At 34.5% G+C, this 18,069-nt stretch overlaps 1 protein-coding gene across 1 annotated transcript in view; it reads right to left on the reverse strand.

Annotated features, from left to right (window-relative positions):
* Positions 1-404: 404 nt before the first annotated feature.
* The window catches only part of LOC148812462 (guanylate-binding protein 5-like), a 31,338-nt gene continuing 13,673 nt past the window's right edge, over positions 405-18,069 (reverse strand). Inside the window, exons 4-8 of the mRNA XM_088908630.1 lie at positions 17,781-17,911; positions 15,624-15,916; positions 14,402-14,573; positions 6,284-6,363; positions 405-1,216 (exon numbers count right to left, since the gene is read on the reverse strand). Of these exons, the coding sequence (XP_088764756.1) occupies positions 461-1,216; positions 6,284-6,363; positions 14,402-14,573; positions 15,624-15,916; positions 17,781-17,911 (1,432 nt within the window). The 3' untranslated portion in view covers positions 405-460. The remainder of the gene's footprint in view (positions 1,217-6,283; positions 6,364-14,401; positions 14,574-15,623; positions 15,917-17,780; positions 17,912-18,069) is intronic.

Genomic DNA, 18,069 nt, shown 5'->3' on the forward strand with positions numbered 1-18,069 from the left:
TTATCATTTTTTAAATTTCTGGAAATGCTGTAGTATTAATTTGAATGATTTGCATTTATTTTACAGTCATTGAATTGAATGCATTGTGTTGTTTTCCAATTTAGTAGCATTTGATACATTTAATGCAATAATTTACTCATTTATTTACAGTATTCATAAAGGTTCAGTGAATAGAAAATGATGATTGCTGTGCATCGATTAACGTATTTGCATTGGTGGATATTGACATCTTTCATGACAAAGTGTCTTTTAGAAACTGAATCTTACTGTGAACCAAATATGCTTTAAGATTGTTTTACTTCTACATGGAATTTGGGTGGATCAATGCTGTGGATACTACAGTATTTTGAAGTTCTACTGCATTATTTCCTGTACTTTTCGATTTGTGTTTTTTTTCTTAATTTGTGTGGTTGATCTCTTACTCCTTTTGTAATTTCTTTTAATCATTGTTTTTGATAGGTCAAGCAAGATCTTCAAAATTATCACAGCATATTGTACTACTTAGTTTTTCAAACTTTTGTATGTGCTCATCAATTTGATTGAGATCCTTTTCAACGTCTGTTATCAAATGATTTATTTGTTTAGCAATTTCAGAACCATCTTTGAATTCCTTTGCTTTATTTTTAATGATTATGATATCAAAAATCATGGTGGCTGCGGCAAGAATTCCACCAGCCACTCTGACAACGCGGCCTGCAACGTTGGCCCCCGCAGCTATAATGTCATCTAAAGGCCCAAGTAAGTTCACAGCCTGGAAGCACTGACACAGCATATTATTTGCCATATTTTCAATGTAAGAAGCATGATCTTCTCTAAATACTTTCATCATTTGGCCAACATATTCAATTATGTTTTGGAGCTCCCTCATGTGTTTCTGTATTTCTTCCTGAATTTTTTTAGCATCGTCTGTCTTGTTCTTGGTAACAAAGTACTTAGTGAGATCTGAGGTTAGGACAGTGGCACCACCGCTTACTCCTGCAGCAACCCCTCCAACTGTAAGTGCTAAAGAGGCACCAGCAGTAAAAGGAGCAAGTAGTATCCCACCAATAGTAGCAGCTGATCCTGCAATTCCAACACCAGCTCCCACAATGCTGCCTACTGCAGTGCCCTTGTGGGTTTTTTCAATGCCCTCTGCCAGGGTTTTCATAGATCCCACAAAGTTGTCAATTTCTGTCTTCTTTTTGTGGTACAGAAGGACTGTGTAATATGTGAATGTCTGTTGAAAGACACAGAAATTAGAAAAAAAACAATGCATTGTACTAAACATAAAGGAACACTGTTGTATACAACCTCTAGAAGAATCAGAATTATTTTAGATATTATATATTATACAATTAGTATACATTTACAGAACATTACATTTGAACATTACTACATAATAAAACATTGTATCTTATTTGTACCATTTTGATATCTCATGTACTTCGACACACAAGACAGGACCCTGAAAATGGTCCTGTGATCAATGGTCCTTGATCAGACTATATTTAGGTTTCTCATTGCGTTATTTACCCACATCCAGAAAATATCTACCAGATTTCATGTGCCTTCAGGTTTAAATTTTTTTTCCAATTTGTGATTAATAAGGTAAATGCAGTTTATTTAGTTTTTTGATAGCGTACCAACTGCTATCATAATAAAAAAATAAAATATTTATACTGATTTAGTTTTATGTGTTTTCAAATGTTTTACGTTAAGATGCAATTACCAGATCTGTTGTGTTCATTTAAAACATCATAAATTACAGTTTTGGAAAAAATGACAAGAACCTAAAGTATTATTCAGTGAATCTGTGATGATGGTAAGATAGTGATAGTAGATCCATTCAGTTGATTTCTCCTTAGTGTAACAGTTTATGTCTGTTAATTCATCCTCAGAAAAGTATTGACATTCTTCCACAGATTAATTAATGTGAAATTCAGATATTTGTTTTGCTTTGTGAGTTAAATGTTTACAATCATGACCTATTATATCTGTTATGACTAAACCGTCTTATACAAAAGCATATCAATTTTTTTATTACACTAATATATAAATATGGTGTGCTGTGGCCTCTAAAATATTTAGCTTTTTTCCAAAAAAGTTGGAGAGTAAATTAGGTTCAACCCTGAAAAACTGCACTGCAAAATTAGGAGATTATTTAAGTCATGAGACTGTTTCTTAATGTGTTCTTGCATTTCTCCAATGCTTTATGTTGTGCATCTTATTTTCCTAAGCAATTTTTGCACATAAGTTTGTACTAGTGAAAGACGTTGTGATTTATATACAGATGCAGCCATTTAAAATGCGCTGGCGATACCGCATTATTTTGCGGTGCGCTTTACGCAGTCTACCGCGAGTTACCGTAAATTCTCCTATAATACCGCAAGCAAAATAATACTATCCGGAATTTCCGCATGGTGGAGCTAATAAAGCCCAACCTCTCATGTTTGAGCTGTGGCCATCAAAATCTTTAACGAAGATATTACTAATAGTATTAATAATGAATGACCTTGGACAAGCTGTAAACTCAAAGTATTGCCCTGGTCCACATTCTTTTTTTCATTGACCGTCTTTGTAAAAGTAATACCACAGCATTTCGCAATCACGCATTTGTTTCCAATCATGCAAAGTACAGTAATTTTTGAGAATCGATTCACCATGCCTTTCACATGCTCATAAAAGAGATTGATTTAGGAACATAAACATATTACCGTATGCAAACTGTACTGTATACAGTATGTATATGTATATTTAATGTCTTTACTGTGCCCGTTTAAGTATTGAATATTTATATGGAATTTTACCACTGAAAGGAAATCTTAGTACCTGAGCATAAAAAGAATAGGAGCATACTGTAATGCGTGTGAAGGCCATAAACGATATTAATTTTGGAACTTAAACATACAGTATATGGCTGGTCTCGGTACTTTAAAGAAAACATACAGATGCAGCCATTCAAAGTGCGCGGTACAGACACGTACCGGAGGTAATTGACTACGGCGTTGCGCATTGTGACGCACGATGACGCGCGGTACCGCGGTACGTGATTGGTTGACCGACAGGGGCACTCGTGGTCCGTTGGTCTGTCGTAGAAAGATTTACAGTAAACGTCTTTATGGTGTCCGTTTTAGTATTGAATATTTATATGGAATTTTACCACTGAAGGGAAATCTTAGTAGCTGAGCATAAAAAGAATAGGAGCATACTGTAACGCATGTGAAGGCCATAAACGATATTAATTTTGGAACATAAACATACAGTATATGGCTGGTCTTGGTACTTTAAAGAAAAAATACACACCAGTATTCCATTTCTGCCTAAACATTTTAAGCATCGAAGTCTTTAACTAACGTGATACCGGAGTCAACAAGCATACTTTTAGAATTTGATTAAAAGGGAATATAATATGGAATCGCGTATCTAAAGAAATTAATAACGATATAATTATATTCATGTACCGCAACACAAGAATAATACATGCTGTACATTGTCTGTTGATAATGTTTCTGTAGTGCTTTTTCAGCACTTGGTATGTGACCTTGCCGGTGGCGCAGTTGGTTAGGTTCCTGACTCCCATGTCATATGGTCTGTGATCAAATCCCACTGGAGCCATGAATATCCTTTAACAAACATTTCTTTGAAAAAATGAAACGTTTCCCTGCGTCAGAGATTAAATAAGACCTCACTCGCACCAAACAAATTTATATTTCTAAATATCACAACATGATCGAATTTAAGTCATTTTAATAACAATGAATAGTCACCTAGGCGTTACAATATAAACATTTATATTGATTTAAATCGCAAACGCGGGTTTAAATATATGTGTTTTTTGATTCACAATCAGACAAATGCAACATAAATTGATATCTTTGTCTTCTAAGTATCTTAATAAACTTTCAGCATAGCTTTCTCCCCGTTTAGATTTATTTTTCTTGGGATCTTGGGATCAAACATGGAAAGATTACATTGTAATCGTTCTTATTTTTTAAATACATTTTAGAAATGTGTAATCTATACTAAAAGGCTGTACACCTGCTATAAAGATACATATTGTAATACTTTCAAATTCGGATAGGACAGACGAGAACTCAGGCTTGCGGAGTTAGAGAAAGTTAAAGCCTTGATTTTATATATCACCTTTAAAAGTGGCATCTCAAAGCAAAGTAAATACCCAACACTGATTGTATCCATCTGTCATGCTAATAAAGCACCTTGAATTGAATTGAATTGAGGGAGAGAGGGGGGAGGGCGAGCGAGAGACCCAGGACAGACAAGCAAATAAGATACACTCCACAGACATTCACAACAGCGACATATCATAAAACGTTTGCACATATAGTTAAGTTATTACTTGGTTTTCAAAATGCAATGAAGTTTGTCACTAGTATACTTTTAATACAGTCTTTGCTTATTATTGTTATAGAGAAACATGATCAGATTTTCCCTGGTTCAGAAAAAAGACGATTAAAATCTGTAATCTTTCCACTTGTATGTCATCGGAAAATACAAGAAGTTTCTGCTTTGTGTAAGGATGGTATCAAAAAGTAATCTAAGTGGTGAGAAAGCTGTGCTCCTTAAAGCGCTTTACAGGATAAAAACAATAACAATAATAGTGTTAGGCTGGGCAAACGATTTTTTTATAGAAATACAAAATGAGATATAATGATGTGTTCCGGCTAAGACATTAACGAGTACAACCCCCCTCTCTGCGGGAGTGCTGGCTGTGACGAATTAAACCGGTTTCACAGGTATTTTCAAAGTAGAAGGGGGCGGGATTTCCAGCGAAAGACACCTCCCCCTCCAAAACCAAGGAAGTACAGTACTTACTAGTTAAGAAAGCTAGGCTCCTCAATGAAATCGCTTTAACATGCTAATGAGTTGGTGTAACAGTCCGGGCGTGGCAAGCTTCTAATGTCAACTCGACTCGATTGGAAGACAATGAACATATTCTAGCCCTAAATGAATTAATAGCAAACATGGTTTACATAAAATACATTTTTCCAAGAAAGTTTATAATAATACGATCTATAGTTGAAATCTGAGCCTTAATAAAAAGAAAAAGCATTTTCAGAGAGCAATTACGCTGTGTTTATGTAGAAAAAGTGATTAGGTTTATGAGCAATCTAATTACTTATTCGTTTAAAACGCTATATAAAATAAAGTTTATTACTAATTTGCTGGACAGAGCGGTGAACATTATTATGGATAAGACAAAGATAACGATCCTGATCAGTTTAGAAATCTGTGTACGCTGTAAGGTTTTTACTTCTTAAACTTTTAAAATACACGTTTCGAATAGAAAGAAATCATCTTCCTGGTACAGTATGTATAGCAAACCAGCACATCTTTTTTCTCCAATCAGAGGGGTTAGATGCTCGGTTAAAGCAAAGGAGATTGTTTGTTATAGTGGACATAAAAACAAGAGTTCCCTGGCATTATATCCTAGAAGACACAGACCGGCACCAGACCGGGAGAATGCCCGCAGCGTAAAAGAAAATGCCTGATGAACTAGGGATTGGACAGTTTCCAAGTGCTAGTACAATCGATGGAAATGTTCAAATAAATGTGCAAAAGAAATAAACAAAATAATCATTTATTTCTTTATCATATTGGCTAGCTAATGTCCTCTCTTTGCTAGTTAGTGGCTGTGTTTCTGCGTTGGGTAGCAACGGGTGACTGTTCTCAGGCGGAAGATGTAAACAGCTTAATTTTCGTGTTAAATAATTTTTTAAGATTAAAATTCATCCTATACAGCAATCGCAGATTTGGGTACCGTTTCATAAAACTTTCATGCTTAAAATGTTTAGGGAGAAATGGAAGACTGGTGTGTATTTTTTCTTTAAACTACCAAGACCAGCCATACACAGTACAGTTTACGTACATACAGTAAAGTTTATGTTCCTAAATTAATATCGTTTATGACCTTCAGATGCATTATGCTCCTCTTCTTCTTGTGCTCAGCTACTAAAATTTCCCTTTAGTGGTAAAATTCCATATAAATATTCAAAACTAAGCTGATAAAAATGTGCACAGTAAAGACATTAAATGATTAAATCTTTTCACTACCAACCAATGCACCACGAGTGCCCCTGTCGGTCATTTTGGCCACCCAATCACTTATCGTGGTGCCCTACGGTGCCCTGCGGTGGCTTGTGGGTAGATTACCGTACTGCGGGTTTGTACCGCCATTTTGAATGGCTGCATCTGTATCAATAGTACCACTATTCTGTAATAGGTCTTTCAGTAAACCGGTGGACCAAACAATTCAATAAGAAGTTTTTAATTTAATGACATTTACCTTCAAGGAGTCTTTAAGCAAAGGGTCCAGGTGAAGGGTGCCAAGTTCAGAAAACACAGTCTTGCTTATATCATCAGACCCTAAATGAAAACATTTTAAGTGCTTTACTCCAACAGCATAAAGCACATTAACAAAAAACGTAGCCTGTGAATATCAATGTTTAAAGATGTACACAATCTTTAGAAAATGTGTCTTTATAAACACATGTATAGTTCTCAAGTGAATGACTGATACCTTTTATGTTCATTAAGTTCAGTGAGAATTTCAGAAATTTTAAATTTTTTTGTTTTGGAATCTTAATGCATGACAACCCCTGTAATACAGTACAAGCACCAGTAAAAAATAGCAAAACTTTGTATTCATTAATCACAGTGTTTTGTCGATTCAATATACAACAGGACAGGATTATTAAAAAAATGAAAGGTTAGTTCAAATGAAAATAATGATTGTATAATTTTAGGACAGCACTAAAAGTCAAACAAATCGGATACATCTCATACAGTTTTGGATCTTGGATAGAAAGAACATCTTTGCATGTACAACAGGAAAGACTAAGCTGTCAGAAGTGAAATCTCTTTGTATTCTGTGAGTCCTAGAACCTAAATAAATTGCTATTATCTCACACCAGAAAGGAAAGATTGTTGAGTTCACATTCATGACATTCATATCACATGAACTGATAAAGGTAATTCTCTAGAACAGGTAAACCATAGCACAGTGTTGAAGGTATTAGTGCTTAATGTGTAAGCCTCTTGAACTGGTTTTCAATTGGCTTGAAGGAAGGCTTGCTTAGAACATTGGACTGTGTCTGGGATCTACTTCCATCGGATTTCAGCTCTGCCATCAGTAGGAAAGAAAACTGTAAACTAACAAACTAAATATTTGAACAATTTTTTTTTTGGTAACCAGACTGAGATTCTGTGTCCCCTTCTCCTCAAGATATACTGAGTTAAGGAAACTTTTTTTTAACTTAAAAATTACTAACCACCTGTAAGAGATGATTATATTGTTTTTTTAATCAATTAAAATTAATGAATACTCTAACAAGGCAGAATCTCACCAGAGTATTCAATAAAATGCAGAATATAAGGTGATCCTATAGCTTGCCCTGACTCTCCTGTAAGGCATGAGGTTATTCAACAAGAAAATCAGGAAGGCATGGCAGAAGAGCACAATAATGTTCTGCAGTGAAGGGGTTCTGATGAGCCAACAGCTGCTCCAGTCAGGCTCACTGCCAGTATAGAGCCCAGCCACAAGAAGAGTGAAGAAACTGACCCAAGTGTGATTACAGACCAACATGTCTGACTTCTACATCTAAGATTATGGAAATAATTAGAATAATTCAGCCCATTTTTCAAGGTTTTCAGTTTGTACTTTCAGAAGGTAGGAGCATTTGGTTTTTACTTGGAGGCTGTCTGTTAAAATGTGTAAATAAAGCTAAAAGAAAATTCATATTTAATAAGTCTTTATTTCGCCCAGGTCAGGATTTTACATAATGTTGGATTTATGTAAATCTTGCATAACGCTGGGGAGTTATTTTATTCCTGGTAAATCATCCATATGTTATTTCTGGGTAAGTTATGCATACGTTTGATCAGATTATAACAACAACTTACTTTGTGTTCCATTGATTTCAAGTCACCATAAGTACCGAGACACATCCACTTTAAGTTAAAAACGTAATCACTTGAGATGCTTTAATAAGATGTTTTAATGAGCAAAACAGGATAGTTTTGTCCATTCTTTCTATTCCCCCCCCCCCCCCATTATATTAAATGCTGCTCAATTGGATTTGACTTGGACTGTCTGAGATAACTCGAGGTTTGCTGGGATGGTGTGTTTCAGGTCACTGTCATTCTGATGGTGGTGATGGAAGTAATTTCTTCAAAATAATGGCCCAAATATTTCTGTAAACCTCAGAATTCACTCTGCTGCTGCCTCATTATTTATATAATTAATACATTATCTATCAAAAGTATTCACTCCCGTTGGATATATTTATGTATTATTGGGTTACAATATGGAATCATTGAGTATTTAATTGGGATTTTATGCCATTGATCTGCACAAAATACTTTATAATATCGAAGTGTAGCCAATTCTACAGATCCTGCCAAATGAATTATGGATATAAACCAGAAAATAACTGATTGAATAAGTATTCATACTTAAAAAAAAAACACACACACAAGTGTTTCAATCAATGTGAGATGAGCTCTTAAAATAATGCAAGAGGGAATCTGTAAATTCAACTGACCAGTGCTTTCAATTTATCCAATATTAAAGCCTTCCAACATCATTTTTCATGCTTTGATGCGGAGATTAAATATTTTGTCCTACAGATACAGCCATTCAAAATAAGCGGGGTACACTGCGGTACAACGCAGTGGGCATGTTGCATCAAACAAGCGTCATAACAAGTCATTTCACGTCATACCGCATTTTACCTCTTGGAAATTAGATTATGTTAATAGTATCCGGAATCACCTTATAAAACCGCCAGGTGGAGTTACAGAAGCAGCCATTCAAAACAAGCGGGCGATACTGCGTTATAACGCTTGTCGCAGTATAACTCGTTACCGTATAATACTGTATTAATACCGTATATTCTTGCATAATACCGCATGGCACCGCAAGTAAAATAATAGTATCTGGAATTTCCGCAAGCTGGAGCTAATAAAGCTCAACCTCTCATGTACAGCGTTTGAGCTGTCGCCATCAAAGTCTTTACCAAAGATAATACTAATAGTATTAATAATGGATGACCTTGGACAAGCTGTAAACTCAAAGTATTACCCTGGTCCACATTCTTTGAAAACGAAAAGATTTAATTTTCCACTCATCATGTGAGTGGTGTGATGGTCTAAGTGCCTGACTTCTAAGTGAGAGGTAGGCTGTTTGAATCCAGCTAGTGCTATGAATTTTCTTTTAACAAACATTTCTTTGAAAAAATAAAACAGCAATATTATGGACAATTAACTGACTTTTTTATATTTCTAAATATCACAACATGTTCGAATCTAAGTCATTTTTTAATAACAATGAATAATCACCGTCTTGCCCTCTGATCGTGTGGGGGTCCGTTTAGATCTCCCTTCAGATTTAAAAGGTTATTAATAATATTTTCGGTGTCACATCTTCAAATTTAGCTGATATTTTGCTGCCTTCGCATGCTTACACAGCTCCATGGGTAAACTATCGTACTTGACTGAGAAAGCTTTAGAGAACTTAACATTTTTATTATCAACAAATTGTAAATACTATGTTTACATTGGCATTATTAATTTTTCACTTAAGTGTATGGAGGAGTGTCAGCTGTCAATGAGAGCAGACCCCCCCCCTTAGACTGCGCAAACAATTTTTAAAAATTTAATAAAGAAATGGAGGCTGTATGCGTTACAATATAAACATTTACTGTCAAACTTTAAATCAACAATTAATTTAAAGACGATCTGTCAATGTGCAATGAAATACAATATTGTTGTTGTTGTTATTGTTGTTTTCATCCTGTAAAGCGCTTTGAGAAGCCACCTTTAAAGGCGCTATATAAAGGCGCTGATTCTTATGGAATGTGTTTTCTTACAGCACCCAGACAAACGCAAACGCGTTTTTAATAAAATGCTTTTATTCATTCTTAATCTGACTCACATAACTCACAGCCTTCACTATGTTGTTTTTAAGCCATTTATTTGACCACGCTCGAATATTCTTCTGTCCATATATTTGGAAGGGAAACACAGAAAGCCTTCAAAACAAATGCACTTTGAAGACCATGACTTGTGAAAATGTTCACAGCCTCCACATAAAACTATCAGTGAGCTAATTCTTTTTATTTAAACCTCCGGTTTTTCACTGATGCGTAATCACGCACTAACTGGAACCTGGGGGGACCGCTGTGTGTTAAGAAAGTTAGGTGTTGGCATAAACTATTAGTGAGTGGCTCTGGTGAAATTTAGCTGTGAACTGAAGAGTTAAAGTGTAAAAAGTTTCCTCTTTTTATCGGGAAGAGACATGGTGCTTGAAACAAGAGAGTGTGTGTTTTTTTTTTAATCCCTGGTGGAATCGGGCTTCCATTAGAATCAAGTAATAGGTTTATTCCATGCTGAAAAAAAGAAGAAAGAAACACATTCCATAAGAATCAGCACCCTTATATAGCGCCTTTATATAGCACCTTTCAAGGTGGCTTCTCAAAGCGCTTTACAGGATAAAAACAGCAATAACAACAACAACAACATTGTATTTCATTGCACTTTGACAGATCGTCTTTAAATCAATTGTTGTCAGAATATCCCTGCCTCCAAATAAGAACAAAATTGCGACCATTTTATTAACGAGCTGTTTCAGTAACTCAATGTATATATTTAAAGTAATAATTTAACAATATATGTAAATGTTTTATGATATGTCTATGTTGTGAATGTCTGTAGATTGTATCTTATTTTTAGTTTTTGTTTGTTTCACATTAATTTTATAAGGGAGGGTGTCATAGATAAGACTTCCTTGCCCCCATCTTGATTAAAATACTTTTATTTTTTCAAAATCTGGCAATGCCAGACAGAATTCTCATTCGCCAAAGCGAGAGAGAATTTGACGTTTACATTGGCATTATTAATTTTTCACTTGAGTGTATGGAGGAGTGTCAGCTGACCCCACCTCTTAGGCTGGGCAAACCTGTTTTTAATACCTGAAGAAGGCTCCACGGCCGAAACGTTGTGTTCTCTTTCTTCTTTTTTTCAGCATGGAATAAACCTATTACTTGTTCCTTTGCAGCCTACGCATGCTGACGCAGCTACCCACCTGTTTTTAATACATCTACTTAAGAAAGTTAGGTGTTAGCATAAACTATTAGTAATCAATAATATTAAATTTAGCACTGTAATAAATTGTTGCACTTTTCCCCACATCTTGTAATACCATATTTTTATTGTTCAAATATACATTTAATCTTTCTATCATAAAATAAGTTAAATACAAAATTAAAGAAAAAATAGGGTAAATATAATTCAAAATATTTTGCTAAAAATGTTAACTGTTTATAAAAATAAAATTTGTTAACTAAGGAATAGGATGGCACAGTTGTTAGTATGCTTTTTGTATGTTTTTTTTCATAAATACAACAGTAGTACCAGATGTCTCAGTGGCTCTCAAAATTAAATTATGCATGCAAACCTGTGAATTAGAAAGATAACTAAGATATCCATCCATTTTTAACGGTGGTGAAGTGGTTAGCATTGCTACCTTGCAGCACTGGGTCTGTAATGTAGGGCACTCTGAACGAGTTAAACTTTGATGCAGGAAAAATGTATTTCTATACATTCTATATAAATGTAAGCTATACTGATTCTCCCCAATGTAGTGCAGTTAAAAAAATATCTCTGATGCAGTTCCTAAATTAATATAGTTTATGACCATCACACGCTTTATGCTTCTCTTCTTTTTATGCTCAGCTACTAAAGTTTCCCTTTAGTTTCCCTACCGGCCATGTAGTACACAGCATTGTGGGATAATCGTTTATTTTAAAGGGAACATAGAGAAACTAGGAACTAGAGAAATCAAGAAAGGCTTTTTTCAATACAATTAATAGATGCACAACCTGTTCACTAGGTTATTTAACTCCACACTGAGCAATCTCCAATATGTTCAGAATTTGATAGCCAGAATCCTGTATTGCTTTGAGATGCCAGTTGTAAAGGTGTTATATAAAATAAAGTAATATATTTACAGTAATTTAAAGTATATATTTAAAGTAATAACTTAACAATATATGTAAATGTTTTATGATATGTCTTTGTTGTAAATGTCTGTAATACAGATGCAGCCATTCAAAAGTTTTTTATACATAGCATTCAGAAATACAATCGAAAATAGTTTTGTGGTGTATGCGTAGATGAAACTTTTCTAAAATGTATAACAAAATTAAAGACGATTAAAATCTGTAATCTGTAATCTTTCCACATGTAATGTACAATAAGTTCCTGCTTTGTCTAACGATGGTATCGAAGAAGAAACCTGTGCTTGATGATAATAAAGGGACTTAGAAGTCAAAGAAAATTATTTACGTTGTTTAATTTTAAACACTAAGTTATGAACGCAATTGGTGCTTCACAGCCATTGTGCATTATTGAGCTCCGCGCTTTCTCCTTTCCAATGCTACCTCTCCCTCTGACACAGTGCAGTGGGCAGAACACTGTTTTCAGAGCCTCTGATAGGGGGAAAAAAACCTGCTGATCTGTTCTACATACCAGGAAGATAACAGAATATTTTTTTTTATTCGATACGTGTGTTGTTTTTATGAAATTCGTGTATTTTAAACGTTTAATTAAGTAGTAAAAACCTTACAGTGTAAACAGAGATTCTAAGCTGATCACGAGGAAGAAAAATCAAGTGGTTATTAACTATCGAAACCTGTTTTTTAAGCTTTTAAAGTCGTGCAATGTCTAAGTAGGAACACATCATTATATCTTGTTTTTTATTTATTTTTTAAGAATTAAAATAATCATTTGACCAGCCTAATTTTAAAGACCTCTTTTTGTGAAACTTTTCACAGCCTGTACAAAAAAACTATATACACAATACTGCTGACAGCAGGAAAATTCCTATTCTTTACTCAGCAGCTTATTAAAAACAGCCCCCATGGTGTTCAAACCGATTTTCTTTACACATAAGACTGACACAGCTTCGCACTGTGAACCTGTTTTACTAAGAAAACATGTGTCCGTGGGGGAAGGTGGAGTGTCTTTTGCTGGAAGACTCGTCCTATCCTACTTTGAAAAAAACAGTGAAACCGGTTTAATTCGGCACAGCCAGCACTCCTGCAGAGAGAGATGTAAACCGCGCAGCGCCAGGCAAATGCACAACGTTAATGTAGGGCTTTCGGGCTCATGTGGATTTACGCCCTACAACCTGTGGTACCGCTGTGTACATACAGTACGAACATGTGATATTTAGCAATATAAAAAATGTCAATATACTGTAGTGTCCATAATATTTGCTATTTAAGTTTTTCAAAGAAATGTTTATTTGTTAAAAGAAAACTCACAGAGTTTGCTGGATTGAAACATCCAACCTCATGCTTATACATCAGTCACTTAAGCTGTTACGCCACCAAGGCGAATCATAAGACATCCACTGAAACAGCAATACACATATCAATATAGAACTATAGTTATACCGTTATTAATTTATTTAGATACACAAATCCATTTTTTATTCCCTATTTATCCAATTCTAAAAGTATGCTTTTGTTTATTCGATAACGAGCGTATTAGCAAAGGTTAAAAAGATCAATTTTTCACAAAGTATATAAATGTACAGTAATATGGTCAGAAGGAGCAAGTAAAAACGTTTCAAAATAACCACATGTACTGTAAGACTTTGATGCTTAAAATGTTTAGGGAGAAATGGAATACTGGTGTGTATTTTTTCTTTAAAATACCAAGACCAGCCATATACAGTACAGTTTGCATACAGTAATATGTTTATGTTCCTAAATTAATATCGTTTATGACCTTCAGATGCGTTATGTTCCTCTTCTTTTTATGCTCAGCTACTAAAATTTCCCTTTAGTGGTAAAATTCCATATAAATATTCAATACTAAGCAGATTAAAATGTGCACAGTAAAGAGATTAAATGATTAAATCTTTTCACTACTGACCAATGCACCACGAGTGCCCCTGTCTGTATTTTTGGACAGCCAATCACTTACCGCGGCATATGCTTGTGGTTAGTTGCGTGCGGTACGGGTTTGTACTGTGAACCTTGAATGGCTGCTTCTGTATATACTGTATACTGTATCATATAAATATACCACGATCCTTGAGCAGAGAATTAACTTTCTGCTGCGTTTGTGGAAGACACAAGACAACTTAAAGTCAATTGCTGGTCCGCAGTCATACCAAGCAACAGTTTAAAGGTACAGCCTTGTGGAAACAAGTTTAAACACTGAGTTTAAACACTCAAGTGCACAAAGCACGTCAGGCCAAAAACTAAGAGCACCATGGGAGCTCATTCTTTGTGTACTGAAATGTTCTTAAAAAAACAGAAGTAAACTGTAACAATTGATAAAACAACTTTAAAAGTATTGTTTTCAATTAAATTGAGCCGACAATTTAACTTACTGTGAAACCTGAAGTATTCTTCTCTGATCTTCTTTATGCTCTTCATTGTTTCATTAAATATTTCTTTGTCTTTGTGATTCTGAAGACCTCTAGTGTATTTATCCTTTAGATTCGTAAATCTTTTCATGCAATTCTTTTTACAAAGTTCATTCAGCCATTGGTCTTTCAGTTTCTAAGTGGAATGGTAAAATTTGATGGAAATTCATGTTTTAATAAGCAAAGAAAAGGGAATATAAACAATAATTACAGGTTTCCTAAAGTGCTTTTCCTAAAGTTTCAATTAACAATATGTTTGCTGCTTCAATGAAGATATACACTTTGTTCTTTCCTTTTTCTGCACTAGACCATATCTACTAAGGCATACAAAACCATAATGTCACTTTTCCCTTTATTTTATTATCAAACTTGTGCATCTATGTATTCTTTTTCTGTTAATGATAAAACAATTTGAAAAACTTTTGTGAAATGTGATACAACACACAGCATGGCATGATGAAAATTAATTTAGGAGGCGAATGTTACTTGGGAAATATTGGTGAATGTGTTGCAATGCATTGCTGTTCCTTAATGTGACACAGTTGATTTTAAAATGGAGCAACCAATGTCTCCTTCACCTCTGGTACTCTAATTCTCTATTACATCACTTCCTAAAGATCAGTAAATACCTCTGTGGTTGTCTGTTTTTTTTTCCTGGACTACTGATGGCATGAATGAGTCTTGTTGTTAACCAGGCAATTTGTTTTACTCAAGCAGGGCAAACCTTCACCATTCTTGCATAAAAAACCCATGTATTTTGGCTTTTTATACAGATTTTTAAGGAACTCGTTAACATCGGTCATCTGTGCTTTGAGCTCAGTATTTTGCTATCCCAAAGAACATATAACACACCTATCTGCTGACTAATTAATATTCATGTATGCAATGAAGGAGCTATTAATGTAAAACCTAGACACTTATACTTTCATTGCTCTTCAATAAACAGTGTAATTATTTTCACTAGATTAAAAAATTATTTAGGAAGATGGGAGATATTCAGGTTTTCAGAAAATATTAGCATTTCAGCCTTATTGATATTTATATGTAGCAAATGTGTATGCTTTTTATAAACAAAGTAAACAAGTTAGAACTATTTAACAATGAAATCAAGTACAGTATTCATTCTCTACTGATATTTTAATTTAGTATTTAGTATTTACTGACAAACTTTATTTTTTAGATTTACCTGTAACTCCTTCTTCTTTTCTTCCTTTTGATTCATGTCACTGGTATATTCCAGCTTTTTCATGAACTCCTCAATTACTTTGTCACATTTTTCATTGTAGTCTTTGCACAGTGCATCTTCATTGTGTGGAAGGTGAACTTCCATCTCTGTTACAATATTTTCCATGTTATCTTTTGCTAATAGAAATGTTTTGTTTATCCAGGCCTCATTCATTTCCAGAGCAGCTACTGTCAGACAGACATTGTCTTGTTTGTTCAGCATGTTGATGTAGGAGCGAGCCAGCTCCACAACAGCTTCACAGAGGGGAAAAGAGTAATGTCAGGTGGTGATATGTTGAGATTAAGCAAATGAGAACAAACAAAATGTGTATATTTATACTAAAAAACCATAAAAATACAACCAGTAATTACTGGAACTGACAGCACCTGTAATGCTTTTAATGCCTCAAACACTTAATAAAATAATGAAAAGTTCTTTGTAATATTTCCTGGATTTTAAAAATATTTAATAATATTACAGGGCAGTAAACATTAATATTTATAATGCTTTGTGTGAGATCCATATTTGCACTTTGAGGCATTAAGAGACACATCTGATTGACATTCCCAGACATAAAGTTGGGGCAACATGTCAAAAGAAATTAAAGACCAAGGGGCTGAGTTTCCTTTCTTCACTGAATGAGTCCAATACTGGAGAATCTTTGTGTCCTCCAGGTGCTGCTGTCAGTGGCCACATGGACTTTTTTGATATTACAGAAGCATTTCTTTCTCTCTGGGAAATCTTCTTCCACCTGGTGAAGGGGGTGAGATTACATTTTGACTTCTTCCCAGAAGATTGCTTATATCTCACTTCTTATATCTTATATATATTATATTCTTCTTATATCTTATATATATAAGAATATATCTAATATTCTTATATTTCTCAGCAGTAAAATAAGTGCTGAGACAAGTTTTTACATTTGGTTAACTGATTTTTCAGAAATTAATAAAATTAGTTTTTAATGTTGTTTACAACATTAAAAACAAAGATGGATTTTCCCTCAGCTGCTCTAATTTGTGAGCATTCCTGAAGTAATTTCCTTAATTAAAAAATACACATTCTTTCATTAACACACTTTTCATATTATTACTATCAATATACAGTAATGAAACACATTAGTGTTGCAACAATTGCAGTGATAACATTCAGAATTATTTGAAACATTAATGACGTAAAAATTCATTGGTTGTCCCTATTTAAAAAAAAAACACATTTCTGCACGAAAATGTAACAAAGCAAATAAGTATTTTCAGGGAAAATATCACATCTTTCACCAGAAACTGAGGAATAAAAATGAAACTGCAATTAGAAATCTGCAATTTAATTATTTGTTCTTTGAATTCTGATGAGGACAGCATTTTAAATTCTAGTTTCTTCAAGGTAATATAAGAAGAAGAATCATACATACAATCACAAAACATTATTGCTACAAAATGTGACGATTTTTCCTTACTATTATTTATTTAATGTGCACCAGCACTGACACAATGATCAGTGTATATCAGTGTATATACTGTAAACGTAAAGGTTTTCTCCTCCTTGCTCATGAATTCATTCCTCCCCCTGTCTCCACCTCTGCACCAGCCCCTCACTCTTCTCTGAACTGGGCTTAAAGTTTCCTCGCCCTATAGCCTGGGAACATGGCTTCAGCCAAGTCTCTCTATGCATTGACATCTTAGTTTACTCATTTAATGATCACTCTTGAATACACTATATAATTCTGGGGAACCAAAACCATGTATGATATTTTATTACCTCCCAGTATAAAAGAGGTTAATTTGTCCCATAAATATGCTAAAACAAAGGATGAAAATGGAGACATTTTCAATGTGCCAATGTAACAGACCCCTCCCTCCACCCCAACATCCTTTGCAGCAGGTCCCCTGGCTCATCCTTCTTCAGTAAGGTGGCAACACTAATCTCCGACCAGCACTGTCAGTTCCTCAGCCAGGTGTACTGTCCAAAGTGTAAAGCCAAAGTGCTAAAAAAGTGCTTTTTTACGTCAGCTCATTCCATTTTTAGAATTTGAACAAGAAAATCAAGAGATGTAATTGACAACAGTCGCATAACTGAATATCCACTGTCATTTAACAGAGCTGCTTGTGAAGGCTTTACCTCCTGGTGTGCAGACGTGACTTTTCACTGCCTTGGGAGCAGACTGTTTATCACGAACAGTGGTCACAAAGGTGTTGAGTGATGTTAGAAAGTCATGGTCTAAATCTTCATCTTTCATTTCCGGGAGGTTTCTGAAGAGGAATCAAGTACATATGTTAAAAACACTTAAGTAAGCATGCTCTTATTACCAAACTTACATATAATAAAGAAATGTAAATAGAAATTATAGTTTACTTAAATTTATAAATTATAGTTTACTTCTTAAAATGTGGATCCATCAGGTAAGATA

The sequence above is a fragment of the Atractosteus spatula genome, assembly GCF_055471065.1.
Source record: "Atractosteus spatula isolate fAtrSpa1 chromosome 10 unlocalized genomic scaffold, fAtrSpa1.hap1 SUPER_10_unloc_3, whole genome shotgun sequence".
Classification (NCBI taxonomy): domain Eukaryota; kingdom Metazoa; phylum Chordata; class Actinopteri; order Semionotiformes; family Lepisosteidae; genus Atractosteus; species Atractosteus spatula.